Raw genomic sequence first — 27,273 nt, 5'->3', positions numbered from 1 at the left:
TTTATTGTGAAGAGAAAGAACTGCATAGCAGTGCGTCTGGGAATTTCACAAATGTTTAAATTTACTACAAGTGTTGCTGAGCAGAACAATACAAAGCAACCCTTTTCTCTTCCAAAGACAGTGCATTTTAGGGTTTAATTTTACTTTGTAATACTTTTCACAGTAGGCAAATATTTAATATTTTTATGAAACTGTTATTTGCAGCAAAACATTGCAAGTGTAAAGCAAACAATTGTCATTCTAAACTCTAATCTAGTTGTGTTATTTGGCATAGCAAATATATTAACTGATTCTTTTTTATCACAAGTATTGAATTGTGTTTATTTCATAAACAGTTTACACAGGTTATTGTGTTCCAAAAAATGGCAACACATTCAGTGGTAAATGCTTTCTGGCTTTGCAAAGTAGTCCCATGTGATATCCCAGCAATGTCATGGATTAAAATTAGAACTGGGCTGGCATTACATTTCACTTAATTGGAGTCTGTATCAGAGACAGACATTAGTAACACAGATAAGGTTCATAACCTCGCTCTGCTCTTGCACAGAAATCAATGAGTTGTGGAAAATCTGTGAATACATCAAATGATTTAGGTAAGTTCTAAAATGCTTCCATATGTCTGGAAGTGAATGTGGGGAGGAAATCAAGGGCAGGAGCTCTGGTTACAAGATAGAACATTTGCAGTTGTTTTACAGCTAAAATTGGGAATGCACTTCTGAATGGCTGGCAGTTCATGATTGCTATTGTATTATTGTGTCTACGAGAGAGAAGTATAAGGGGTGGGGTCAAAATGTTCTACTTTCAACTTTTCACAGTTTTCTCATTACGTAGTTACATATGTTTAAAACAAAAGCCTATACTTGGGGCCTCATGTGTTCCATGATTTCTGTAGCTGTGCAATTTACTGAAGAATTCACCCTCTCCCACAAAACAGTGGTCCAAAACCTGAGTTTTAATTTTAAAATAGATGGCCAAAAAACCTTCAATTTTTTAGTATTACAAGTAGCATTAGAAACCCCAGTCAGAGGTTGAGAGTCCCGTTACGTTAGGTATCATAGACACATAGCAAATACAGTTCCTGACATGACACTAGCTTATAATACAGGAATTTAAACTGAATGTCAACTGCTGAAATGTTGTTTTCCCAGCCTCCAAACAACCTAAAATAATAGCTATGAGAAGCAGGAATTGACTGAGCTGTCTCAATGAGAGTTAACTCTGAAGCCTACTAATAACACTTTAAATTCAGTTACGAATCATTCAACAGAAACCTTTAGCTAATGTGTTTAGTCATGTTGGGTGCAAATGCAGATATCGGGGTGAGGAGCAGTGCGTAGCTGATTACTGGAAAGGGCTACAGGGATGGCGAATTAATCCCTGAATATACATCAAGATGTTTGTGTTCATACCCACATGAGACTGGGAGGGAGAAGAAGAAGATGCACCCATTCTCCATTGCAAAAAAGCCTTAACCACTTTTTGGGAGCTCCAAAACTAAACTACCACTCATACCTTCCTGGGCACCAACAGCCTCAGCTGTCAAAACCTCCATCTTCCCCCTCAACAGCTTCTATTCTTATAGCACAGTTAAGAATTAGCAGTGCAAAAATAGTTGGGCCAAATTCTTTTTTAGATCAGTGTAGCTCCAGAGGAACGCCATTCTCCAGTCTATACTGTCTTTCCAATGAGGAGCCATTTTCAGTGATCATTTCTTTGTACTTTTTCCACCTTTTTGTATTCTTCTAGATTTCTTTGATGTAAGTCCCCATATACTATCTGGCTATTGGATACACCACTGCAATAAGAGAAAGGGAAAACATAGTAGGAATACTTATCAGCTTGGATGCAGAAATATCTAGCAAGTAGCCATCAAATAGCCATCGTAGTGCAGCAGCTGGTTTGGCTCTGCCACATTTAAAAGGCCAGTTAAAAGAAAAGCATGCTGGGAAAGACACCTTCAAACAAGTGATTCTACACTGGCCATTGGAAGAAAGATGCTTACAGGGAAAAGGTTGATATTCCACTTTCATTGTTGGAGAGCAAGCTGTCTGAAGAAACATTCTCAGGCTTTTCAGATTGACGCTGGGTTTTTGAGACAGTATTCCTTCTCTCTCTTCCACCAAGTAGCAGGCATTTATAATAAAAAATTTGATGCAATGTTTAATGTGGTCTTAGCATTGCTACATAGCCCTGCAAATCTATATGCTGACTCTGAACCCCAATCCAACCTTGCCCCAAACTTTGGGAGAGTTCAGCGCCAGATCTGAACTTCACAGTTTTAGCCTATTGCTAGAATACAAAAACCCAATGCAAGAGTGGCTGAGAGGAAGCCTTCCAGACAGGAGCACAGGAATGACCAAATGTCCTGCCTGCCGGGCACTAGTACCAGAATGTTCAGGAAGCCTTCAAACAGGCTGTTATTAGTAGCCAGCCTGTAGGGCAGCTTTCTTCCTAACCCCAGGCAATTAATGACTGACTGATCCCCTGATGCATAAAGGTTAACCCCTATACTTTTTAATCATGTTTTATGTCACTCTGGATGTTCTCACGCTCTGTGTTAGACTCTGACCTTTTTTGAATCCTACCAAGCTCTTGGACTCAAAGATAGCTCATGGCAGTGAATTCCACAGGCTAATTCTGTGCTGAGTAGAATGTATGATCTTCTAGCTGTTTTTACCTTTGTTACCTTTTAACTTAATTGAATATTGGAATTGGAAAAGGATCATAAAATGCCATCAAAAATTATTAGGGGTAAGGAATGGCTTCTGTATGAGGAGAGATTAATAAAACTGGGACTTTTCAGCTTGGAAAAGAGATGACTAAGGGGGGATATTATAGAAGTCTATAAAATCATGACTGGTGTGGAGAAAGTAAATAAGGAAGTGTTATTTACACCTTCTCATAACACAAGAACTAGGGATCACTAAATTACATTAATAGGCAGCAGGTTTAAAACAAACAAAAGGAAGTATTTATTCACACAATGCACAATCCACCTGTGGAACTCTTTGCCAGAGGCTGTTGTGAAGGCCAGGACTATAACAGGGTTCAAAAAAGAACTAGATAAGTTCACGGAAGATCGATCCATCAATGGCTATTAGCCAGGGTGGGCAGGGATGGTGTCTCTAGCCTCTGTTTGCCAGAACCTGGGAATGGGCGGCAGGGGATGGAGCACTTGATGATTACCTGGTCTGTTCATTCCCTCTGTGGTACCTGGCATTGGTCACTGTCGGAAGACAGGATACTGGGATAGATGGACCTTTGGTCTGACTCAGTATGGCTGTTCTTAGGTCTTATCTCCTTATTGCTGTATTATGTGATGAGATAACTAGGCACACATGATTAACTAGTCTATATATGTGACAGGAGTCAGTTGATGTGAGTTCCATCACAGCTCTGCTCACTGAGTGATTGTGTTCAATTAAGCAAACTGGCATATCATTTTTTTTACATTGATGTCTCCTTCTGGCATGTCCAGCTCTCGTATGGGATTATAATGATGATGGCAATCAGTGCGCTATTCAAAAGCAGATACCTATGGCTGAACTGGAATGTGTAAGAACAATGACTGAAACTGCACCATGCATTGGATCATTCTCTGCTGTTAAGACACTTTGGGAAGTGAGAATTCAGAAAATAAATGAAGAACTACGGAAGGAAAAGGAATTCAGGCAGAGGGCTATAGGCAGGTATGTCCCTAATAAGTTAGGAAGAAATGTGAAGCTAAACAGAGGAGATATGATTGGTCATTTCTGGAACACGCAAGATTCACTCCTGCAATCTTTGCTCTGGTAAAATTCCCACTGAAAGAAATCTGACTGTAGACTCAGCTCTACCAGAGAATTATGTTCAACTGTAAATAGAAATTAGTGCATCTGCTGATTCTACTGGCATATATATCAAACTACAGCCGCTTCCACTGTCTTCATAGCACTGCAATAGCGTAAAAGAAATTCTTCATGTTTTTATAGCACAAGTTGTTGACAAGTGCCCTCCATTTAGAAACAGTCTCCACTTAATATTATTTTGATCTCTTATAGTCACTGATTAGTCTATGATGACTTGCATTAACTTTATTTGAATTCAAGCTGACTTCATACATATGGATGTAAAGAAGTCAATTATCTTTTGTCTGTGACCAGATTGCTGTCTCTGGATGGATAATCTATGTTATAGCATCTAGAGGCTGTGGAAGTGAAAAGATTAAGGAAGTTAAGTGCTTCTCCCACCTATAAAAAAGCTACAAGCTCCCCTTAAAATGAATCGTCTTTGGGACAGTCCCCTTACATTATTTTTCACTCTGTTCTTGGTGAAACATTATAAAACTTGATGGAAGTAGTTAGTTTATCTCTATAAAATAGCTTCATACAGATTTTAAAATATGATCTCACAGAATTCCAAAACATTTGTACATTACTCAAAACATTAGAATGCCTGTTAATTCTCTAAGCTAATGAACTGCTACATTTCCAGCCCTCCCAAAGTGTATCTAGTATCCCATTAAGATAAATACTTTGACCTCCATGAAGGCTTCTCACCAAAAAGTTGCCTCTTTGCTATGTCAGGCAATCAAAATAGGATAGTAAATGTTGCTCAGCACAGCTGCACAACTAAGAAGAGTTCTTTGTCTTGTAGACTGACGCTTGTCTGGGAGGAAAGAGTCAGTTTAGCCAAGCTCAAAGAAAAAGTTATCACTGAAGATGGAAGAGTTATATTAAGGATAGAACAAGAAGAATGGAAGGTAATGTTAACAGGAAATTGTTTGGGTTGCATGGTTAGTGAATTACAGAGTTAAGCTATTTTACATCTTTAGCCCAGCTACTTGCATTACTTTTCATCTATTAAGTGCCCACATTATGCTCAGCACTATACACAGATGATTAGGGCTGGAGAGTTGAATTATTGCTGTGAATGTAAATAAAACCTGATTTTACTGAAATTAAACTTGCTCACTCTAATAGTAGAATAATGAATGCTAAGTAATTTCGCCACAGCCCAGAAAGTCTTCCCACATGAACAGGAAAACTTAATGGTATTTTATGTCTCATGCATTTAATTCAAGAAGTATTAATTTTGCTAACTACACAGACATATATTGTAATGTGAAAGTCATGTGTTGTAAACAAAATGAAAAGATTTCTTGGGGTTATTTCTCTTCTCTTTCTAAGGGTGAAATTCATTCAATGGCACAGAGGCTCTCAGAACAATGGGACCTCTGTGGTTCCAGTGCATGGAAGGTGGGCAGCAGCAGAGTATGTGGCAGGGTGGACCCTGCCAGTCCCTGTAGGTTGCAGAACTGGCTTTATGCTAGTTCCAGTGTCCACCATGAAGAGAAGTTGAAGACAAGATGCCTGAGCCAATTTTAGTTTTAAGTCATTGGGAATCTTTCCATTGGCATTGATGGGAGTTGGATCAGGTACAGGCTGGTGAAGGTGTGACTTCAGCTTACACTGTAACAGCCATGGTGCCTACTTCAGTCCAGGGAGGTGATGTGTCTTACACAGGAGTTTGGGGAAGATTTAATTCCTGACAAACTGCAGTCCCTCCATCCCATACAAACCCTGTGTAACCACTCAGAGCAATGAATTTCAAACCAAATTACTAAACCTATTCTATAATTATTTTATAGTAAGCAATTGTTTAGAAATGTTGTACAATTTTGGAAGTTATAGGTGGTTGTTTTTTAATATAAAACATGTAAATACATTCTACAGTGCAGTTACCTAACATTGTCATTTTATTTTGAACAGATGTTATGAAATCCACATGACAGGCACTAAACATCATTTAAGTTCAAACACTTTTGTTTGTTTTGGTTCTGGGATCTTGCATTTCTGAGTCCTGGCAGTGCAGGTGCCTAAATTCTGGGCACAAACAGAAGGGTTGGTTACTCTTGAGGTGTAATGAGAATTAATTTCTGCATGTTGTGTAGCTAGTAATCAGAAAAACAAAACTGTTTCCTTCCTCTCTAACGTAATTCTAAATGTCCATGTTCCCAAAATCTTCCGACACTAACAATTAGTCCATTTTCATTCTATAAACTAAGTGGAATTTCCTTCTGATTTTATTTTTTTTTTAATTTTTAGATGTTACCTTCTTGCTTACTGAAACTGAACCACCTCCAGGAATGGCAGCTTCACAGAATTAGTTTGGTGAAAATTCCTGAATTCATTGGAAGGTTTCAAAATCTCATTGTGCTGGACCTATCCCGAAATGCCATTGAAAAGCTACCTAAAGAGATTGGTAAGTGGTATTTAAACACAACAACAAAAACCAGCTACTCTGTGTTACTCAGCTGGAGCACTGCTTCTGGATTAAACAGCCATCACACCAAATCCCATAATTTCCATGAACTGCATCTTTCTTTCAATAAGCAGACCAAGAGCACTCACACTAGACTAATGAGCAAACACAATAAAGTAAGGTTTAACCCCAGAACTTCACAGCTGAAAGGTTTAATTTGTTCCTCAGACCCAATATTCAGGTGGATTCTCTTTGATCATTGCCTTTGCAGGCCAGCTGCCTAACCTCCAAGAGCTGCTCCTCAGTTACAACAAAATTAAATCTGTTCCGAAAGAGCTAAGTAACTGCATCAGCCTTGGAAGACTGGAACTGGCTGTGAACAGGGATATCTGTGACCTTCCACTTCAGGTTTGAGGAAAAAAAATCCTTTTATCTATAAGTATATATTAAATGTTTTCACTAGCTAGAAAAATTATTCTCAGGAAAAAAATTTAACTTCTGTTTTCTTCTAGACTGTAAAATGACACAGTACATTTCCACTGGAAGGTCTTGCATGAACTGCCTGATAGATGGGTTGTTTTCACTTTATTTTTAAGACATTGATTTTACAAATATTTAAGAATATGCATAATGTTTGTTTATATGACTAGTTTCATGGGAGCCAGTGGGACTAATCACATGAGTAACAAAGTATTTGCAGGAACTGAGCCTAATTTTGCCCAGGCTTATAGGGGAGTATATAAATAATGAGCCAGCTGCTTAGTTGCTGTAAATTGGCATCAGGCCATTGATTTTAATTAAACTATGCTGTTTTACACCAGCTGAGGATCTGGCCCACTGGCTCAACTATGACCTTAGAGAAGTCACCTTTAAGGGTGAAAACATAGTTCAGGGTGCCCAAATGAGGCTCATGAATCATATATGGCTCTCTTACAGTTAAAATGTGGCTCGCAGACCTCCCCCTGCCCTCCCCCATTCTCTGCCTACCAGACTGGAGGGGGTGAGATGGGGCTTCTGCCCTGCGGCAGGGTGGTGGGGCTATGGGCTTCTTCCTCGTGGGGCATGCCTGCCAGCGCTTGGGGCTTCCGCAGAAGTGGAGCTGAAGCCCTGAGCCCCAGCAGACGCATCCCATCTCTCGAACTTCTGAAGATTGTCATATGCAGTTTGGAGAGTGAGTAAGTTTAGCCACCCTGGCATAGTTCATTCCCTCCCCATTCAGCTAGTGGTCTCTCTACAAAGACTGCTGCTTCTGGTAGTGATTTGTGTGATGCAGACAACTGCATGTGCACAAGGAAGTGAATTCACTCCTTCGACAGAGGACACAGAACAGCTGAGTGTAATAACTTTTGCTCTCTACTTACCTGGGCTGAATCGTAACTGATGACGTACATGTGAAAAGGATCCATATCTCCATATCAGTCCCTTGGCGACAAAGTAACCAAATACTTCTGATATTTATTTAGTTGTATTTGCTACAAAATGACAGCCCTGACAGATATTAAAGTAACCTCAATCCCCACAGACTTTACAGGAGACTGAGGATAAAAGCACTGCAACTTTCTCACTCAGAGGTGTGAAAAAACACCCCCCTGAGCGCAGCAAGTTTCAGTGCTGTAAAGTGCCAGTGTAAACAGTGCCCCAGTGCTGGGAGCTGCGTCCCTCAGTGAGGCGGGTTTTTTAGAGCTCTCTCCCAGTGCTCCGCTGCAACCACACAAGGCATGTTAAAGCACTGCCGTAGCAGCACCTTAGCGTTGCCAGGGTAGACTAGCCCTTAGGGTGCTCGGTGCCTTGCAGAATTAAGTTCAAACATTGTCTGTAAAACCCAACAGACTGGGCAGCTTTAAAATAAACAAACATATATAATATTAACTGAATACCAGAAGTTACCAAATGTTTCTGGCTGTTGTTCAACTAGCAAAGTTAGCAATATTTTATAATGTCCCGATTTTATAGGGACAGTCCCAATATTTGGGGTTTTGTCTTACCCCTCCCCCTTTCCCCTACTCCCTGTCCCAATTTTTCACACTTGCTGTCCGGTCACCCTCTTTTATGAGGTCAAGTGAATGTTTCCTGACAAAAATACATTTTAAGATTCTAGACTAGATTCTTACTTATACTGAAGTCTCTTTACATCACTGGAGCAATAGTGTAAATGAGATTCTGGACTTCTGTCTTATCTCATACAACCCAGAATCACTTGTCTGGCATGGGTTCCAGAACATGTTGTAGTATTTTCTGAATTTTTCTGTCATTGTGGCCAAGATGGTTAAATAGCAGCTGTGATGAAACATTGCTTACTGCACAGTCTGTACAAATGTGCATTAAGAAATCATATTAATGAGTCTTCCCATTTCTATTTAGCTCAGTGACCTAAAGAAGCTTTACCATGTAGATCTGAGTATGAACCAATTTACTACCATCCCTTCAGCTCTCCTGAACATGCCAAGTCTAGAATGGTTAGACATGGGGAGCAACAAACTTCAGCAACTCCCTGATACGATTGACAGGTAAAAACACTTAGTTTTAATTCCATTGCATTGAAAATTTAGTTATGCAACTCTGTTCTAAAATATTAACAAGTATCAAAATTGACTTTATAACAAAATAAAGCAAGCTACTTAACATTGTGCTGCTTATTCTAAAATGGCATCATCTACTTATACTGTTAAAATAACTGGAATATCTCAAAGCAGAATATTTCCTTACGAGAACTCATTTTTTTTGTTCAGAAGGAAAATTCCTTGCAACTGACTTGATACTTAGTAAGACATTAAATTCCTGTTGTCAAGTTAAATCTTCTTGCTGTAGAAATTTTCAACTTATAATTTTGGCTACTATCTTCAACCTGTGTTTCCTAAGATTAATATCCTTTTTTTATGCAATCAATGCATCTGTTAAAATATAATTTAAAAGGTTGATTTTTCTTGAATATATATCTACATATATTCTACATAATCGTTCTAGGTTTGCCGTATTTGTGTCTGAGAAGAAAAGGCTTTCAAATGTATCACATTGTATTATCACAATTTCCACCAACCAGTGGCGTGGAGCTGGGAGCCGGGGAGGGCAGCAACATCCCCTCTGCTATGCTACACCACTGAACACGTGCATGAGCCAAGGATGCAGATGCCAACGTCTGCATCCCTTAAAACTTAGTCATCCCACTAGTTAGCCTAGCTCTATGTTAAACTGTACATGTTTGGCATAGGAACCGTTTTAAGAAGTAATATAAATAATGTTCAGATTAAATAACTGAAATTATGATTCTGTAGATTTTATGAATCAAATGACAGCTCTCTTACCTTTCTGTCATTAACTTGCCCACAGAATTACACATGCTCTCAGACTGTTCAGCATTACTGCATTCTTTATATCAGATACACGACTGTTGAAGTGAATCAACTCCTTTAAATTAATGGTTAATCATCACGTATTCCTTAATGCTGGATTAATTGTAGAAACCTCTACTTCTACAGAATGGAGAACCTCCATACTTTATGGCTCCAACGGAATGAAATAACCCATTTACCGGAAACCATCAGTAATATGAAAAATCTGAGTACTCTTGTCCTCAGCAACAACAAACTGCGGGATATTCCGGCTTGCATGCAACAAATGACAAATCTCAGGTAAAATATTAACAATACTGCAGGTACCTGAAGGCTGCCTTTAAAAATTCCCCTACAGTGCAGACTGCTGCATAACAAATAGATAAGGACCCAGATCCTCAGCTGGCATCAACTAATATAGCTCCATTGAGATCAGTGGAACTACAGATTTATGCCAGGTGAGAATCTGGACCAGAAAGTTTTGTGACAGTATTGAGTTCCTTCATTTCACCAAATGGATTTATTGCAGATGTAAACACAGTATTTAGAGTCCCAAAGGTTAAGGGAATCTTTCGGCTCTTCTTGATCTGTGAGGGTTGTGGATGCTGGTTTTCAGTGGAACAGTTGGGCATCACTATTTTAGCCTCTCTCATAACACAAGAACAAGGGACAAAAATTGAAAAGCAACAATTTAAAAACTGATAAAAGGAGAACGTTTTGTAAAACATATATTTCACCTGGGGAATTCACTGCCACAAGGTATCAGAGAGGTCAAAAACCTAAAACCCTTCAAAAAAGGATTAGATATTAAGATATCAATAATGAGAATATCTATTTATATTTGGGGATAAAAATGTGAGCTATAAATCTTAATGCTTGAGGATATAAGCTAACCAGGAAATGATGGGAAAACTTCTTTCGAGTCTTTATGGGCAGATTTTTTTATTATTATTATTATTCACTATGGCAGGTTTCTTGTTGCTTTCTCTTAAGTACTTGGTATTCACCATTCTCTGAGACAGGATACCAACTAAGGCTATGTCTCCACTTGAAGCCGAGGATGTAATTCCAGCTTGCGTACACGTACCTGTGCAAGCACTGCTTGAGCTACTACGGTAAAAATCGCAGTGCATCCAGGTAGCACAAGCAGGGGCTTGGGATAGCCAGTCAAGCTCATACCCACATGGTCTGATGTAGTATGGCAATTCCTATGTTTTCAAGTTATTTGGGGATGCTGCTATATCTAGAAATGCACAAACTCTGTTGAAATATTACAAAAATGTGTAACATTATCTTACTGAGCTGTACAAACATGTTCTTAAATAAACATAGGGATAGTAAGAACACCTGAATTTGTTCACTGGAGATCCTAGATTTGCTTGAATTGGCCTTGGTGCTGGCCACAGGTACTAAGGTCTATATTTTCAAGTGTGTGCACAACATATTAAACATGATAGGGATTCCTTGTTAAACTGTACAAACTATAAGTTTGGCATAGAAACCATTTTAAGAAATGATGTAAATAATGTTCAGATGAAGACTATTTCTAAATCAGTTAAGATAAAGCACATACCACACTACCATTAAGTAGAAAAACTACTTGAAAGCTAATGTCCTGAGAAATTGCTTTATTACATTTTATTTTGCTGAAGCACTGTTCAGTGCAGCCTAATTTAGTTTTCAGACAGTTGTTCTCGGTTGGGGAGGAAAGGACCTCCAAGAGCCATGTTTTCTGATGAATTACCAGATTTGTCAACTTCAGAGACAACCCACTGGAGCTGCAGGTAACACTTCCCCCATGCACGAATACGGAAGAGGAGGAGGAACGGGAATTGTTTGGGATTCAGTTCATGCATATGTATATTCAAGAGTCACTCAGCAGAGCAGGTATGAGATTTGTATTGTCTGTAACTACAGCATGAATACAAAAATATTAGAAAACATTAAAATGCAGTAAAGCAGAATTAGGGTGTGTCTACGCTGGTGTCAATTCCAGCTCGAGGAGACATACATGAGCTAACATGCTAAGAATAGAAATGTAGTTACCTCTGAATATGATCGTGGTACATACATACTTAACTCTAACAAGCCTCTCCTGTCATGTGTTCCACTGTGGTGACACTTCTATTTTTACCTCACTAGCTTAATCACAGCTAGCACAGATATGTCTCCTTGAGCTGGAAGTTACACTGAAGTAGCAGCAGGAGAAGCTGATGCTTTTGTCATGGAGTTTCTGGAGTTCCCAGCATTTCCTGCCAGCAAGTGGAAAAGCACCAACATGTGATGGGGAAATATGGGGTGTTTCTAGAAAGATCTAGTTACCTAAGTGAAATAAATTACTGTATATACTCGATCATGAACCAGTTCCTTTATAAACTGACCCCCCTGCCCCAAGTTGGATAAGTAAAAATGGAAAATGTTTGACGCATTCATAAGCTGACCCCGTAATTCAGGGGTCAGCAAACTTGGTTCTTGGGCCATGAGGATAAGCCGCTGGTGGGCCGAGATGGTTTGTTTATGTCGAGCATCCACAGGCATGGAGGTAAACCTAAGTAAATAGTGTCCTGGCCCGCCAGTTGCTTACCTGATGATAGGCCAGGACAGCAACTGGTGGGGAAATTTATTTGGGGGGGAGAAGCTGGGAGTCAGGGGAGTAACCCCTGTGACCACCCCCACACTCTCCCCATCCCATCCCTTCCCACCTTATCTGGGGAGGGCCTAGGGAAGATGTTTCTGGCCTGGCCGGAGATGCTCTGACAGACTGGGTGGCATGGCCGCAGCGTGCTCCAGCTCGAGCCCGGGCAGCACGGCTGCAGCCTGCCAGCCTCAGAGCTGCAGCTGCTTCGGAGGCTTGGGGGACAGCAGCGTGGTCAGAAGCAGAGAGACTCTGGCCCCACCTCTTCCCTTCTGGCTGTGCTGCCTCTACTTGCTCCCTTTGTTGGGGGGAGGGGCTGTGTCCCACTTCTCCCTCTCTATGCCCGTTCATAAGCCGACCCCCTTCTCTGGTGCTTCCGTTTACTAAAAAAAATTCATCTTATGAACAAGTACACCTCTACCTCGATATAACGTGGTCCTTGGGAGCCAAAAAATCTTACTGTGTCATAGAAAACTGTGTTATATTGAACTTGCATTGATCCACTGGAGTGCGCAGCACCCCCCCCCCCCCCCCCCCCCCTACCACGTTATATCCAAATTTGTGTTATATCAGGTGGCGTAATATTGAGGTAGCAGTGTATATATGGCTATTTCACCCTGCTTCCTCATGGAAAAGTAGCAATATGACAAAGCACATCAACTAGCACTGTCTGCTGAGAGATAAGGACTGGACAATGAATTACCCACAGAGGCTGTAAATGAAGGTCAGGATTGAGTTATATTAGCAGAGCATCATGAGCTAGTGCCCTTGGCTATATCTATTATGTGAACAGCGAATTTCACTGATGCAAGGTATCAATATTTCATCTCATTAAGTTCACCCACATATTAGGAAAGCTTAAAACAAAACGCTAAAATAATGAGGTTAACTCAGAGATCATGTCAATTTCAGCTTTTATTCCACGCCATAGCAAAGCTTTATGAATGGGAATGTAATTACTAAAACAATGAGGTGGCATTTGATTTCCAGCTAAATGTTTTTCTTTAGCCAATTCCACAAATAGTCAGAACTCAAAATAAAATTCGAGGCATAGAAAACAAGATTAAAAGCCCTCATGAATTTCAAAATGGAGACAGGTTATTAAGCATATCCATTTTTTACATTTTAACCTATTGATTTTCAGAAAACCTGGACAACTGTATACCTGTTGCTTCTGACACCATTAATGATGATGAATAAAAAATTAAACAACCGCCAAACTGAACTTGTGTGTGGAAGAAAATATAAATTCTACTTCTTCTGAACAGAGAAAACAGCAACATTGCAGTGTGCCGAGAAAAAACGCCTTATGACTTTTACACTGCTAGGAGTCAGCTGGCATCTTTCTGTGATTCCAAAAGAAATTTAATTTCAATGCTTTTGTAGGTACTAAAAGACTACAAAATGTTTTCTAAAAGTACTAAATCTGTGAATAAGGTTTTAAAAAAATCCAGAGAAGTTTTGTCGAGTTCTGTGTCCTGCCCATTCCAAATCTGTCTCCCATTATGCAGTTGGCTGAGGTACTGAAGATTGATTTGGTACAGCTGTCAAGAGTACATTCTCCAAGGAAACAGAAGAATCTGTATAGTATTGTAATGTAGCATTGTACCCTCTCTGCTGTAAATATTTGATTCGTCCCTGGTCAATCAAGAGTTTACAAAGACGACCTATCTGTTTTCGTTCTTCAACAGTAAGTTGCCTAGCTCCAAAAAGAAAAAAACATGAATTAGTCAACACAAATGGTTCAAGATCAGAAAAGCTGTAAAAACTAACTGATGCACTTCAATGCAGACAAAGTGTGACTGTTTTAGAATAAGATTTTGAAGACTATTATGTCACTTAAATTTGCATTTTTTTCATTTAAGTACTTCAGATGGATATGTTTCTGTAAAATGAGCCATTCTGACATTCAAAAATGCTTAATCATTCAGCTATAAATGACTGTCTAATCCATTATTTCTACCTTCCTGGAGATGTTTACGTGCTACAAAAAAAAATCACCTACCCTTGCAGACTATCAGAACTGCAGTCAATTCTGTTGTGTACTTGGTCATGTTCTTCTGTATCACTGCTTTGGTCTTTGGTCTTTGCATCAACGGTAGATGCTTCAGTGATGGTTTCTCGCATGCCACAAGTGGCCCAGCTGGTCATTCTCTGAAAATAATTAAATTCCACTGGCCCAAGTCCCACTGTTCTAAAGAACTCTCGGCCTACATAATGCTTCCACTGACATCTGTGGTGGCAACACAGCGCAATAACAATTCCAGCCACAGGCTTCCAGTTTTCTGAAACATTCTTTCCACTCCTTTCATCAGCAGAATTGTTACAAGCTATGTCTGTTTTATCACTCTTGAAACGTTTAGGTGAAGGTTCTTCATTTTTTTCATCATATTGGGTTGAGTAACTTTCAAATAAACATCTCAGAGCAAGATCTGTGAACAAACAACTGTTTTAAAAAACTCTCAAACAGTGTTTTGCATTTATACTCAAAGACAGGAAAGGAACTTTCCTCAAAAATAAGAGGATAAAAGCACTTTACAAAGTAATTCCAAAAGCAACAAGTTGACAAAAGTTTACTTAAATACTGTCAGCTACTTTAAGATGAAATGAAATCATATATTTCAAGTTCAGTTTACCAAATATTAATGTATTTACAAAATCACAATAAGACCACTTTGACACACTGTACCTCAAATAGCACCCTGGAGCCCTCATATTCACCACTGTGACACAATGACGACAAATTTTGTACAATGCATGCCTTGTGAAGCATTATCTTAAAAGTCTTGATCTGCTGAACACTGATTTCCTGTTTGGATTGTATGTACTATCATTTTACATGAAGTATGTGCTACTGAAATATGTTGTGAGGTTGGGAGATGCTCACAGCTGGCCTTTCAGTATGGACAAAGGAGCAACAATCATTGGCCAGACAGGCGTTAACAGCTCATGAAGAACAATCCAATATCCCAGAGGCTTCTCAGAGAAGGCACATATGCAACGCAGACAGACTGACCATCAGCAAGGATCTTTCTAGCAGCTGGAAGAAGGTACAAAAAGAGAGACAGTGACATCATCACTTGGCCTCTTCCCCCCAACTCCAAATCTCAACATCTGGAAGACAAAGACTTTGAACTAGGGAGATTGATCCCAGGCTGGAAGCGAGTCCAGTCTGTGCATTGAGGAACTATAAGCTGCCTGAAACATCTGTTAGGGTGAGAAACCGCTTGATTCAAATCTCACTTAGTTTGTTAAAGTAAGAATTTAGACTGTTTCTATTTGTATTTCTTAGGTAACCAACTTTGCTCTCTATGCCTGCTACTTAGTCACTTGAAATGTATCTTTCTGTAGTTAATAAATCTGTTTTATATTTTATCTAAGACTGTATTTTTGGTTTAAGTGCTTGGGGAATCTTAGCTCAGCTTAACAAGAGCTGCTGCACATCCGCTACCCTTTTGTTGGAGTGGCGAACTTATTAATTAGCTTTCACTGTCCAAGGGAATCTTGAGCAATGTAAGAAAGGACATTTCTGGGGTGCAAAGCTGGGGCCATTGACTGGTGCCTCTCTCTCTGTATGATTCATGAATGAATCAGGGAGCATAATATAGCTGGCTGTGGGGCTCCAGATGCTGATGGTTGACAGATCATAGTGCCTGGAGGGATGTTACTGCTTGTCACTGACATAGGTTTGTGAGAGAGAATCCAGGATAGAAAGTTAAGGCGAGACAGTGGCCCCATGGTTCCAGGTTGTACCTCGGGGATCCTGTCACAACCATCTGACTTTCTAGTGATCAATACTCTTGAGAATACTTGTTCCACAGATCACTGGGAAAACTTCAGCTCCTTGGCCTTTTTATTACAAGAGGACATTTATGTAGAAGTTTGATGGAGAATTAAAGCATACAATCCATTTACTTAAGAACTGTAAATACCATTACAAAGACATCATGGTTAACAGTGTCCCAATAAAATGTATATAATATATACACACAGTATGTCATACCTGAAACACCTTTCCCCACATACCTGGGATGTAACGCTGAAAAAAATTAATTTGTTGAAAATATCTTGGACAAGTTGAAAATGATCTTACTATATTACAGTATTCAAGTTGTCCAGGACATTTTTAATCAAGTTAAGTTTTTCCAAAATTGTTGTCCAAGCTTAAGACAGTGGGAAGAAAAGTACTATGAAAAACATGCTTCTGTCAGTTTAAGAACACAATTATATATAACATTCATTCTTCATTTCGCTGTACACAAGCATTAATGTTTATTTCCATCTGGCTTAACCCCTTTGCTGCTTGCCATCATCCAAGTTCCTCTGAAATCAATGGATATTTAGAACACAACCGGTACAGTAGGCAGCAGTCAAAGAATTTGACAGAAAAAAATAGTACAAAAGAACTGTTAGAAGCATCGTATTATTCAAGAGGATTAAATCAGCATTCCACTTTGTATCTGCACTTACACCAATACATTTGTATAGTTCATACCTGTTGCAGCACCACATAAATGCTTTCCAATTCCTACCACAGGAAGCTTTTCTCTCTCAAGAATAGGTACTTTATCTGAAAGAAACAGAACCTAGATTACTGGAGCTGGACATCGTCTTGCTGGGTAATATCATTCCACCACACACAACTGAAACAATAGGTCAGAAAACTCAAGTTCCTCCCTCAACTATTATAAAAAAACTACAATTGTCTGCATCTCCAAAGGGTAGCTAGTGTTATGTCACACTGAAAGATAAGATGGAAACATAATACAGTATAATTTTCATGAACTGAAAAGAATAGCTATTCAGTATGTTTAAATAGCATATTTAATTTTTCCTCCTTATTTTTAAACAACTTCAGATTGTACAAAGGGAATAAGTTTAACTTAGAAAGGAACTTTTTAAAAACATTCATTGTTAGCAGCTTGGAAATAAAACAATTTTACTTTCTGATATGTTCCGTTCTAGTCTACAAACATTATGTTATGTTCCTAGTGTAGCAAAAGTCAATACTTCTTTTTGTACACCAATACAAAAGCAGAAAAGTATAAAACTCTGAAAATAGTTCTTGCTTATGGTGGGGAGTTCAAGCTATTTGTGGTATGTTGCCTCAATAAATAAATGAATCATTCCAATCAATCAAGACTTTATTGAGACGTAAGATAATTTTCTGATAGACAGCAATTCAAAATCTGTCAAATACTTAAAAAAACCCAATACTCCAGAAGACACTGTTCATACATTGCAGGCCAACTTGATCCATATATTGAATAGTAGTAATACTCTGTATCTACAGAGCCTTCTAGCTATAGATCACAAAGCAGTTTACCATAATCAGTTGATTTAAACTCACCATATGCCTCAAAAACGGGCAGAAATTAAAACCATGACCTGTTCCCATTAAAAATTTTGAGAGCAGCACTGGACACCAAGCGACTTACCTAAAATCACAGTGACAGCCTGTGGCAGAGTTGGTAATAAATTTCAGGTTTTTGTATTCTTAGTCCTGTGCTTTAATAAATTCAACTCTTCTACCCATGGTGGATTAATATTCTCATGTAACTTTCTAATGTTAATTTACAGTAAACCAAGTGAATGTACAGTTTAGAGAAAACAAATACAAGATTAATATAAATTACTTTTTTAACATGCTACAATGTACCATGTTCCTTCAGTGTGCACACCACATTAGCAAACAATCTTGCTCATTATTTATAAAAAATGTTATTCTCTGCATTCTTTTGTCCTTCTACATATGCCATTCATAATTTAAGTTTCAACCATCTGTATGGCCCAATCATACATGATCTAGTCATGAAAGATATAGGTATAAGGAATTAAGTGACTTTGTGGCACCAAAACAAGTACAATATATGCTTCTACTGTGGTATACCAGATGGGAACAGAGTCACCTTATGTTATAACAACATAAGGAAAGGCATAGAGATAAATATATATTTTGCATTAAATACAGTATCTGAATCATGCTGGCAATGCATTAGATTACATTGGTTAAGTAATGTGGTAATCACTTTTATCCATTTAACTAATGCAAGTTCTGTTCATCACCATAAACCACCCACTAAATTTAACGCAACTTCTTTTGAATGTGGTATTCCAGAATCCCCGTGTTCATCGTTAATAAGTATCAGAGCGGTAGCCGTGTTAGTCTGGATCTGTGAAAGCAGCAGAGAATCCTGTGGCACCTTATAGACTAACAGAGGTTTTGGAGCGTGAGCTTTCGTGGGTGAATACGCAGGGGTCTGACGAAGTGGGTATTCACCCACGAAAGCTCACGCTCCAAAACCTCTGTTAGTCTATAAGATGCCACAGGATTCTCTGCTGCTTTCATCGTTAATAAGGTCATCTGAGACTTGCCTCATTCAGTAATAATACTTGTATCAAAATACAGCACAGCTAAAATACATAAGTGAAAGCATCTAACCCTGAAACTGTTTGGTGATTCTGACTCAAAATAAAGTCTTATAAATTCAAGATAATTTGTACATGTTGTTAGAAATCATATAATATCCATCTAGTAACTGAAAAACAAAAGGACAACATAAGAATGACCAAAACACTGAGAACAGTCTTCTAAACATTATATTAATTAACCTATACTAAGTGTAAAATTTTCCTGCACTCTGGTACTACACAATCAAGTTTTTAAGCAATCATCTTAGTATTGCTGATAGTTTTACAAGCCAAGTAGCAACTTACTTAAACATAAGTGTTGGATATCAACTTGAAGCCTTTCAAATATGTAGTCTCTTTTTCTGTGTTTACCATCTACCTGTGTGAATAGGGTATCACATTATTAAAAAGTGTTGGGCACCTAACTAATAAATAATTACGAGAATGTGCTAAGGTTATTAATTTTTTAAAAACAAAACAAGCCCCTTTCAAATGAACACTAACATTTTCAGTATCAGCCAGCAGGCATCTTGTACCCCAACTGAGTTACTGGCATGCCTTAAAACTACAATAAAGATCAATTAAATTTTTCAAAGCCCTTAACTTTTCAAAGCCCTTACCTGACAAATATATATGTTTTCATCTTTCTTTTAAAAGGTAACCAGACTTTCTGAGAAAAAGGCACATTTACCAAGAACAACAATTCCAAAAATGAGACTTGGCCAACTCCACAATAGACTGTCTTACCTTGAATCGTGTAGTTGCCCTTTCAACAAGCAGAAAGTGAACATTTTCAGCATCTTGTAAGGCAATATCAACCCAGTGAGACAGCTTTCCTCGTCCAGCTCCAAACTCAATAAAACATCTTCCTGGCCCAAGCAAATGTAACTTTTCCATATTACCTAAAATCGAAGCCTACAAACTTCAAAAGATTATTTATGAACCAAGCCAAATATACATTCTGTCTGATGATTTCTGTGGGAAAAATGCTAACTTAACTTACAGTCTCGCCCATAGCTCGTACTGATTAAATAACCATGCTGCAGAATGTCAACACCTCTTTCATGAATGCAGGGGTAGAGATGTTGTGAATCAAGAGTGCAGATGATCCATGGCATCATCTTTTCCTTTTTCTAACACCCACAGAATCTTATCCACTGTGTTTTGGGGGTAGAGTTAGGGACCAGGCATACATTCGTGTATTGTTCTCAGCTAACCTTTGGACAAGTCACATGGATGTTCCAGTGGACTTTTGTGAGGCATCTCTTCCAGCAGAGCCCTCTCTGTAGCTGAAAGGCACCAACATGGCAGTGCTTAGGGCATTAGCCTAGCACTTGGGAGATCTAGGTTCAAGTCTTTGCCCTGCCAGTAGGCAAGTCACTTAGCTTCTCTGCACCTCAGTTCTCCATCTGCAAAAGGGAGATAATAGTACTTCCCTACCTTACAGGAGTGTTATGAGGATAAATTCATTAAAAAGACTGTGAAGCACATTGAGATCAGGTGGTGGAAGTACTATATAAAAGAGATAGGAATTACTAATATTCCCATGGACCCTTTTATCATTCTCTGGCTTCCCTTTCCCAAGAATTCAAAGGATTTGCTGTGTTGGAAGTTCATAACCGCTCACTCACTCTGTATCCCCTAAAAATTCCTCTCTCTCAAGAGCACAATTTCCTGAAAATATCATAAGGCAAATCTCAGTTTTTTATAACCTCTCTCATTTTTTATGAGAGGGAATAATCTAGGCTCATGAATGAGGAGAAGACAAGCTTGTTAGGTATTTCAGGATCAAAATAAACTTCTGTTACTAACACTTATAATTTCAAAGCAGTTATGGACAATGTAGGGGGTCGACATAGTCCACATAACTGGGATTTTTGGATAAAGGGAACTGAATCCACACTGTGTCCTCCATGTAGCCCTAAGTTAGTTAATAGCACTTCTGTTTATCTGAACGCCAGTTTATCTGAAACTTTCTAATGCCCCCTCTCCCCCCCCCCCACTCCTCGTCAGTCTATTTGAATAAAGAGGAGTATACTATCAATAGACTAATACTTAAACTGGTAGCATGGGGACAATCTGGAACTGTTACAAGTTTCGTTTCTTTTCTCATGAGTCTGACAAAGTGGGTATTCACTCATGAAAGCTTATGCTCCAATACTTCTGTTAGTCTATAAGGTGCCCCACAGGACACTCTGTCGCTTTTTACAGATCCAGACTAACACGGCTACCCCTCTGATACTTGAAGTTTCTTTTACATGAAATAACTGTAGTATGGATTAGTTGGAATCCATAAGGAGAAAACTACAGTAAAGACCACGACAGCTATTAGTAAGGAAATGCCCATACCTGTTGTTTCAAGTGCTTGAAAGCAGACTCTCCATTCTTTGGGTCATTTAAGGCTTCTTGTAAGGCCTGATGGGACAGCATTTGATCCTTAAGTATTGGTTTTATACCTGCATCAAATGCAGAAGTACTCTTCACAGATTCCATTAAAAAGGCCACCTAACATCAATCTAGCTCCCATCTGCATATTGAAGTGACTGCATACAGTACTTAGTATGCAAACTATTTGACCCTGAAGACTCTTTACAGAGTTAGCATACTGACTATTGGAAACAAGTCAAAGTGACACTATCAAATAGTTTAAGCCCACAAACTGACACCTAAAAATTGTGATGATCTTATAGGTAATGTTCTTCAAACTCCAAACATGTATTTTTGTTTTTAATTCAACACATGAAAATTTCCCTATCTTCTGCCATCAACAAAATAATCTGCAACAGGGGTTCTCAACCTTTTTCTTTCTGAGGTGTCCCCAACATGTTATAAAAACTCAATGGCCCAGCTGTGTCGCAACAACTTTTTTCTGCATATAAAAACCAGAGCCGGTGTTAGGGGGTAGCAAGAAAGGCTATTGCCCAGGACCCCACGCCACAGGTGGCCCTGAAAACCTAAGTTGCTCAGGCTTCAACTTCAGCCCCAGGTAATTGCTCTCTAATGGGTCAGAAGCAATAGTTTTCTAATAAATGCTTTTCCCAGAGCTGTAACGTCATCACCTAATCATGGTGCACAAAGAAGAATGTAAAACAAAAGTCATTAATTTCATCAAACAAAATTAACTTTTATTCAAAAGAACAAAAAAGACTGAGATGAGGAAAAAATACTAACAGTGTCATGTAGGCAGTTCTTTAACCATTACAAGATTTCAATTTCAGATCAAGACAAATGACAAAAATAAGTACTCCTATTAATCTCTTCTTTTTTTAATCCTGGAAGATATTTAACACTAAAATAGCCATGAAGTATTTGATCAATTCTGGAGAAAGCAATTTAAAATATTTCAAAATTAAGCAGACTCACCATTACTTGCTTTTTTCAGCTTTTTAATCAAGTCCTCTAACTCTTCTTTAGACAGGGAAGAAATTGGTAACTGCTGGGAAAAAAAATACAAAAACCAAAAAGGTTCTCCTTGTATTTTATCTATTTGTCTCTTAAAATAACAGAGAAATGGACTCACCTGTTCGTCAAGTATTTCTGTTGCATCTTTTAATCCTGCATTAATATCTTGAACAAAGTAGGCCTTAATAAAAAATAAAAATAAAAACAGCATGAAAAGCAAGGAGATTGTAATAAAGACAGAACAGCATGTAAAGCAAAAGAATGCTTCACAGTGCATTGATAGTAGTTCACCTAGCAAAAGTAAAATAATTAGAAATGAAGAAAGTAGTTCTGAGAAAAGATTCTCTCTCTCACTGTTTTAGGACACAATTCTGCAAAAACTCTCCAATGGGTATAGTGCTTATTAGGGTGATTAGTCTGATAGATTTCAATGGGACTAAGCACCACAGCAAGCATTACAGTATTAATGCTTTTGCAAGGCTGAGTCCTGTCTTCTACTAGCACTTTGCACCTTGTTTGATTGTCGATTCTTATAATACAGAGGAATTTCTCTTTCCAGTAGTTATTCTTTAAGCTTCCTGATTATTGACATTTCATATATACAGGCATATTTTAAGTCAAACAGATGCATTGGCATATATAGTCAAACAGATGCATTGGCAGCACAGTATTCATCAGAAAGAAGTACACTGCAGTACACTGGCATTTGGATCACTGAATATATATATGAATCCAGTTCTCAAATATGGGCAAAAGCCACTTTCATCATGTAGCTATACAAGGAAATCAAGCAAGGCTTTTAACATATGGTAGACACTTTTGTTAAAAAAATAAACAAGCTGCCTTCTTAGCACATATCAGAAAGGAAGATATTTAATTTCATGACAGGGTGGGGGGGGGATGCCTCAGTTAACATTACAATTCAGGAATAATAAATATAAGAGTAGAGCTGACTTAATATTTTTGGTTGTTGTATGTGCATCAAGTTCAGCTAACATATTCTGAAAGGGGACACATCAACCCCAATACTCAACAGAATATATAAGATCCATTCACAGCAGAAGTCATAAATCATTAATTCTAGGGGCCTGGTGCGGCAATGCTCCCCAGGAACATTTTTTAGGAAAGCTAGTTCAATGTGAGTCCCTGGACAGCACTTCCACTCCTGGCTGAAAAAATTATCCTAAAGTAAAAGCAGCAAAGAGTCTTGTGGCGCCTTATAGATTAACAGACGTTTTGGAGCATGCGCTTTTGCGGGTGAATACCCACTTCGTCGAATGTATTCACCCATGAAAGCTCATGTTCCAAAACGTCTGTTAGTCTATAAGGTGCCACAAGACTCTGCTGCTTTTACAGATCCAGACTAACATGGCTACCCCTCTGATACTATCCTAAAGTAAGATTCTAAATTTACATACAGCACTGGAAGCATGCATACAGCATCAGCATCAATTCATTTAATCCAGCACTTAGAGAGCTTCAGTTTCTTCCCATTATTAGTCTCTCTATAAGGACTATTACTCTCTGATTTGAGTCAGTGATAAATTCTCTATACCACTGGTCCCATATCTCCTTGAGCTTTGGAGTCTCCCCTCTCTCTTACCCACACAGTGCATAGGCAAGTGATGCCAAGAGTTGAGCTTTTGGAGGATTCCCCTGAGCACTCCATATAGGAACAGACTCCCCATGCACGAAGTCTTAACATCATTTGGCCCTGTTGTCCCTCTGTCTGTACAGACTGTCAGCGGTGTTGCAACCATACAGCCAGAGCGACATCCAGGCTGCTCCAGTGGCATCCATACTGATCTAGTATGGGACGACTGCTTAAAAGTTGTCAGGGCATTGCCCCCTGGCTCCGCAGTCTATGGAACTTTGAGCAAATGCAACAACTATGGGTGTTCGACTCTCCTCCACTCCAATTTGTGCCACTGCTTAGTTTATACTGCTCTAATATACAGTTATATGGCATTTAATTTACATCACACTTACAGGCTTTGGCTTCTCTCTTGAATTACACTTTTTTAAATGCTTTTGTAATTGATCTTCATATACTGTGCTAAAATCAGAGAAAGAGAAATAAGCAACAAGTCACAATTTTAACAATGAACAATGAACCTACGAATGTATTTAAAACACACTTACTGTTTTGGGTCAAGAGGGCATGGAATTCTTTTCCTGTCATTTTCTTCCTAATGAGAAAGAAAATGTTTATTTTGTTAGCACAAAATTATGGTGCGCTCAATGTCCTAATTTTAGAAAATCTGTCTAGAAATGTGTCTCTGGGTCACAAAAATAAAAATCCAGCCTCGATTTATTGGAATCTGATCAAATGGAGAAACACAATTTTTTTTTCAGTTGGATAAACCATGCAATTTCACTGGGTGATGGATGGAGGAATATTGTGCAGTACATCACCAAGCCCAGAGAAGCACAGGTGCTCTTGGTCCCTTGTGACAGGTAGCCATTATTCTACCTACACCTTCTGGGGTTCTAGCTCGCTGTCAGGCTCTGCAGAGACCAGTAGTAATTTCTTAGTAAGGTTTCCAAGAAGGGGATGTCACCTGAGGATCCCGAAGCGAAGAGTAACTAACAGCATAGCAGATTTAGCAAGAAATTCAAAGCACAGAAAAGTAGACAGAGGAGATGGGGGACAACAGCCCTCTTCTCCCGCACCTGGGAAACTACTGGGGAGCTGGATGAGAGGCTGACACCCCACCAGCGATCACGGCACGCAGGCTCTGACTCCATCTGCCCGGGGCCTGGCGGAGCAGCGGGGGGTTGCGTTGGCTTTGCCGTCGCCAGGCCTAGCAGGGCACAGGGCGGTCAGCCCCAGGGGTCGGGCTGGGCACGGGCCCCACTACCCCGCGGGGAAACTTGGCGAGTACGGCCCGTCTATGGGACTAGCTCTGGGGATCCGTGCCAGCCCCTCCCCCAAGCGAGTCCATGGGAGGCTATAAAAGAGCCCTCAGGAGAGGGACTCCCCACCCCTTCCTAAAGCCCCAAAGGTGAGGGGCCCAACCAGCCACCCCTCCGTGACTGGGGCCGCCTGGCGGGCGGGCAGTGCCCGGCGCCCCGGTACCTCCTGGTGTCCGTGCTCCCCGCAGAAGCGTCTTCCCTGAGCCGGGATCATCCTGCAGAACCGCTTCTTCCGCTCCACGAAGTAACCGCACCGTCCGAGCACAGGAGCCCGGAGCCCCGCGGCCCCAGCCGGCTCGGCCGCCATCTTGGTGCCCCGCCCCTCGCGGGAGCCGAGCGCCAAACTCAAAGCGCAAGATGGCGGCGGAGAGTCTGTTCAGCCGGTTGGTGCCGGTGCAGGTGAAGTGCCAGGGCTGCGAGGACAGGTGAGAGCCGGCCCGGGGAGGCGCGGCCACAGTGAGACCTTCTGTACTGGGCTGGGGTCGGCCATGCGGGATCTCGGAGCAGGGCCCTGAGGCCACCTCCCCCCCCACTCCAGCCAGCCGCCCTGAGCTGGGGTGAGAGGCCGGCGGGGCTGAGCGTCCATCCCATCTCTATAACATGGGCGGCTCTGGCCTTGCCGCTGCTCGAGCTCCCCTGGGTCCCTATGGACCTGTCAAGGGGTGGGCCTAGAGCAGCTGAGGGTACCCTGGGTGGCTCCCCAGACAGCATCCGCCGTAAGGGGTAGGGGCAGCCCTGCAGCGTTTCTCTGCAGCCCGGGCACCGTGGCACAGTCCTGGGGAAATCCCAAGTCTCCGAGTTTATCCATGGCCTGCAGCAGGGCCAGGAGCTCGTCACCACCCAGCGGCTCAATGCGCGGGGAGTTTCCGGGATTGCCATGGAGTCTCTCGGACATGCAAACAGTAGAGGCGGCTAGTGCAGCATGGGCAACCCTGTCCGCTCGCTGTAGGAGCGCGCACCGCTGCATTGGCATTTCCAGGGTGTCCCAGTGTGTGCTGAGTGCTTGGCTTGCAGACGTGTAAGGCGTTTACAATCGGAAGCCCAGAGCAGACCACCTGTAAACTGTTCTCATTAACTCTAGATCTGTGGTTTTCAACCCCTTTTCATTTGCAGACCGCTAAAAAATTTCACATGGAGGTGCTGACCTCTTTGGAAATATTAGACATAGTCTGCAGACCCCCCAGGGGTCCATGGATCACAGGTTGAAAACCACTGTTGTAGGCAGATCCTCCGCAAACTTGTCTCCCTGTTTGCTGGAGAATTATCCACTTCCACTCAAACCAGAACAACTACTTAAAGCTCCTAGCAGAAGTGTTGTGGTAACATAGTATTAGCTGTTTTTCTCTGTTTCCATGCACACTAGTATCTGGGGAGGTGATGAAGGAATTTATTCTCCCCAGAGCTTTTCCATCCTAAAATCCTCAATTCTGAGGCCTCCCCAACCAGATGTCTCTTAGGGCACCAATTGGCAACCATTAGCTAGAACTTAGGATGTAGCAAGTGAGTTGCCAAATAATATGTTTGGCTGATGGTGTTTGGGAAAGTCAGGCTAAAGCTTCAACCTTAAGGAAACACTGTCAATCTGAAATATAGTTAATTTCAGAAACTTAGGCCCAGTCTAGAGAACTTGTATTTTTGTGTGTAATTTCCTAAGTTAAAAACAACAACCTGAAAGCAGAAATTTCACAATGTGGAATCACATTGACCCATATGGTTCATGAGCAGGGTTAGAAACTATAGATTCACATTACAGTCTTGTTTCACTTGAGCTAACAGTAATAACTTACAAAAGTAGTAGGTTGTCATACTCCATGTGGAACAGCCATGAGAGGGTGAATGAGAGACACTTTGCCAGTGGGTTTCATAGATATTTGCTAACAGCAGAAGAATGCTGAGACTCGGGCATCTTGAATTCCATCCAGGTTCCAGAGAAGAGTATATTCTAGTGGTCATAGACCCTTCTGCCTATGTCCCTGGCTTGTCTTCCTGCCCTATCCTCGCTACTGTAGCTCCTGAGCTTTCTCTCCTTCTCCAACTCCTAGCCAGTCCCAGTCTTTCCCCTATTTTGGCTCCCAATCTCCCTACCTGGAGTCCTCATGCCAGTCTCCCACCAGGCTCCTTGTCCCAAACTCACATTCCTCCAAGGACCTCCTCTAATCTCAGGTTCCCCTCTCCTCAAGTATTCCTAGCTCCTAGGTTGTCAGGTGTCTGATTTCTGATTGAAACTTTTGGTTGAAAAGGGACGCTGGCAGCTCTGGTCAGCATCGCTGACTGGGACATTAAAAGTCCAGCGGTGCTAAGGCAGGCTCCCTTTCTGTCCTGACTTGGCTGCTTCCA

General features: G+C 40.4%; 4 protein-coding genes across 5 annotated transcripts in view; 2 read left to right on the top strand and 2 right to left on the bottom strand.

Annotated features, from left to right (window-relative positions):
- Positions 1-27,273, bottom strand: part of MFSD14A (major facilitator superfamily domain containing 14A) — a 187,379-nt gene that overhangs the window by 107,282 nt on the left and 52,824 nt on the right. The gene's annotated exons all lie outside the window — the stretch shown is intronic.
- LRRC39 (leucine rich repeat containing 39) lies at positions 504-13,407 on the top strand. Its single transcript, XM_032804951.1, has 9 exons — positions 504-593; positions 3,479-3,689; positions 4,636-4,741; positions 6,087-6,243; positions 6,515-6,651; positions 8,605-8,750; positions 9,720-9,872; positions 11,320-11,459; positions 13,352-13,407. Exons 1-9 carry the CDS (start codon positions 554-556, stop codon positions 13,405-13,407), a joined length of 1,146 nt encoding a protein of 381 aa, XP_032660842.1. The 5' UTR covers positions 504-553.
- TRMT13 (tRNA methyltransferase 13) lies at positions 13,105-25,274 on the bottom strand. 2 transcript variants are annotated; one of them, XM_032804944.2, is made up of 11 exons: positions 25,100-25,274; positions 24,163-24,209; positions 24,010-24,076; positions 22,139-22,201; positions 21,982-22,054; positions 20,968-21,074; positions 19,366-19,533; positions 18,925-18,997; positions 16,703-16,777; positions 14,213-14,639; positions 13,105-13,906 (listed from the first exon to the last, which is right to left on the bottom strand). In XM_032804944.2, the coding sequence occupies exons 1-11, from the start codon at positions 25,241-25,243 to the stop codon at positions 13,711-13,713; spliced, it is 1,440 nt and encodes a 479-aa protein (XP_032660835.1). In that variant the 5' UTR covers positions 25,244-25,274; the 3' UTR covers positions 13,105-13,710. The 2 variants fall into 2 exon arrangements, with proteins under 2 accessions (XP_032660835.1, XP_032660836.1); XM_032804945.2 differs by having other exon boundaries at positions 21,982-22,051.
- SASS6 (SAS-6 centriolar assembly protein) overlaps positions 25,253-27,273 on the top strand; it is a 30,772-nt gene continuing 28,751 nt past the window's right edge. Inside the window, exon 1 of the mRNA XM_032804937.2 lies at positions 25,253-25,361. Coding sequence (XP_032660828.1) covers positions 25,294-25,361 — 68 coding nt within the window. The 5' untranslated portion in view covers positions 25,253-25,293. The remainder of the gene's footprint in view (positions 25,362-27,273) is intronic.

The sequence above is a fragment of the Chelonoidis abingdonii genome, chromosome 7 (genome assembly GCF_003597395.2).
Source record: "Chelonoidis abingdonii isolate Lonesome George chromosome 7, CheloAbing_2.0, whole genome shotgun sequence".
NCBI lineage: Eukaryota > Metazoa > Chordata > Testudines > Testudinidae > Chelonoidis > Chelonoidis abingdonii.
Note: the sequence above shows the minus strand (reverse complement) of the source record. Positions and strands in the feature narration are given on the sequence as shown.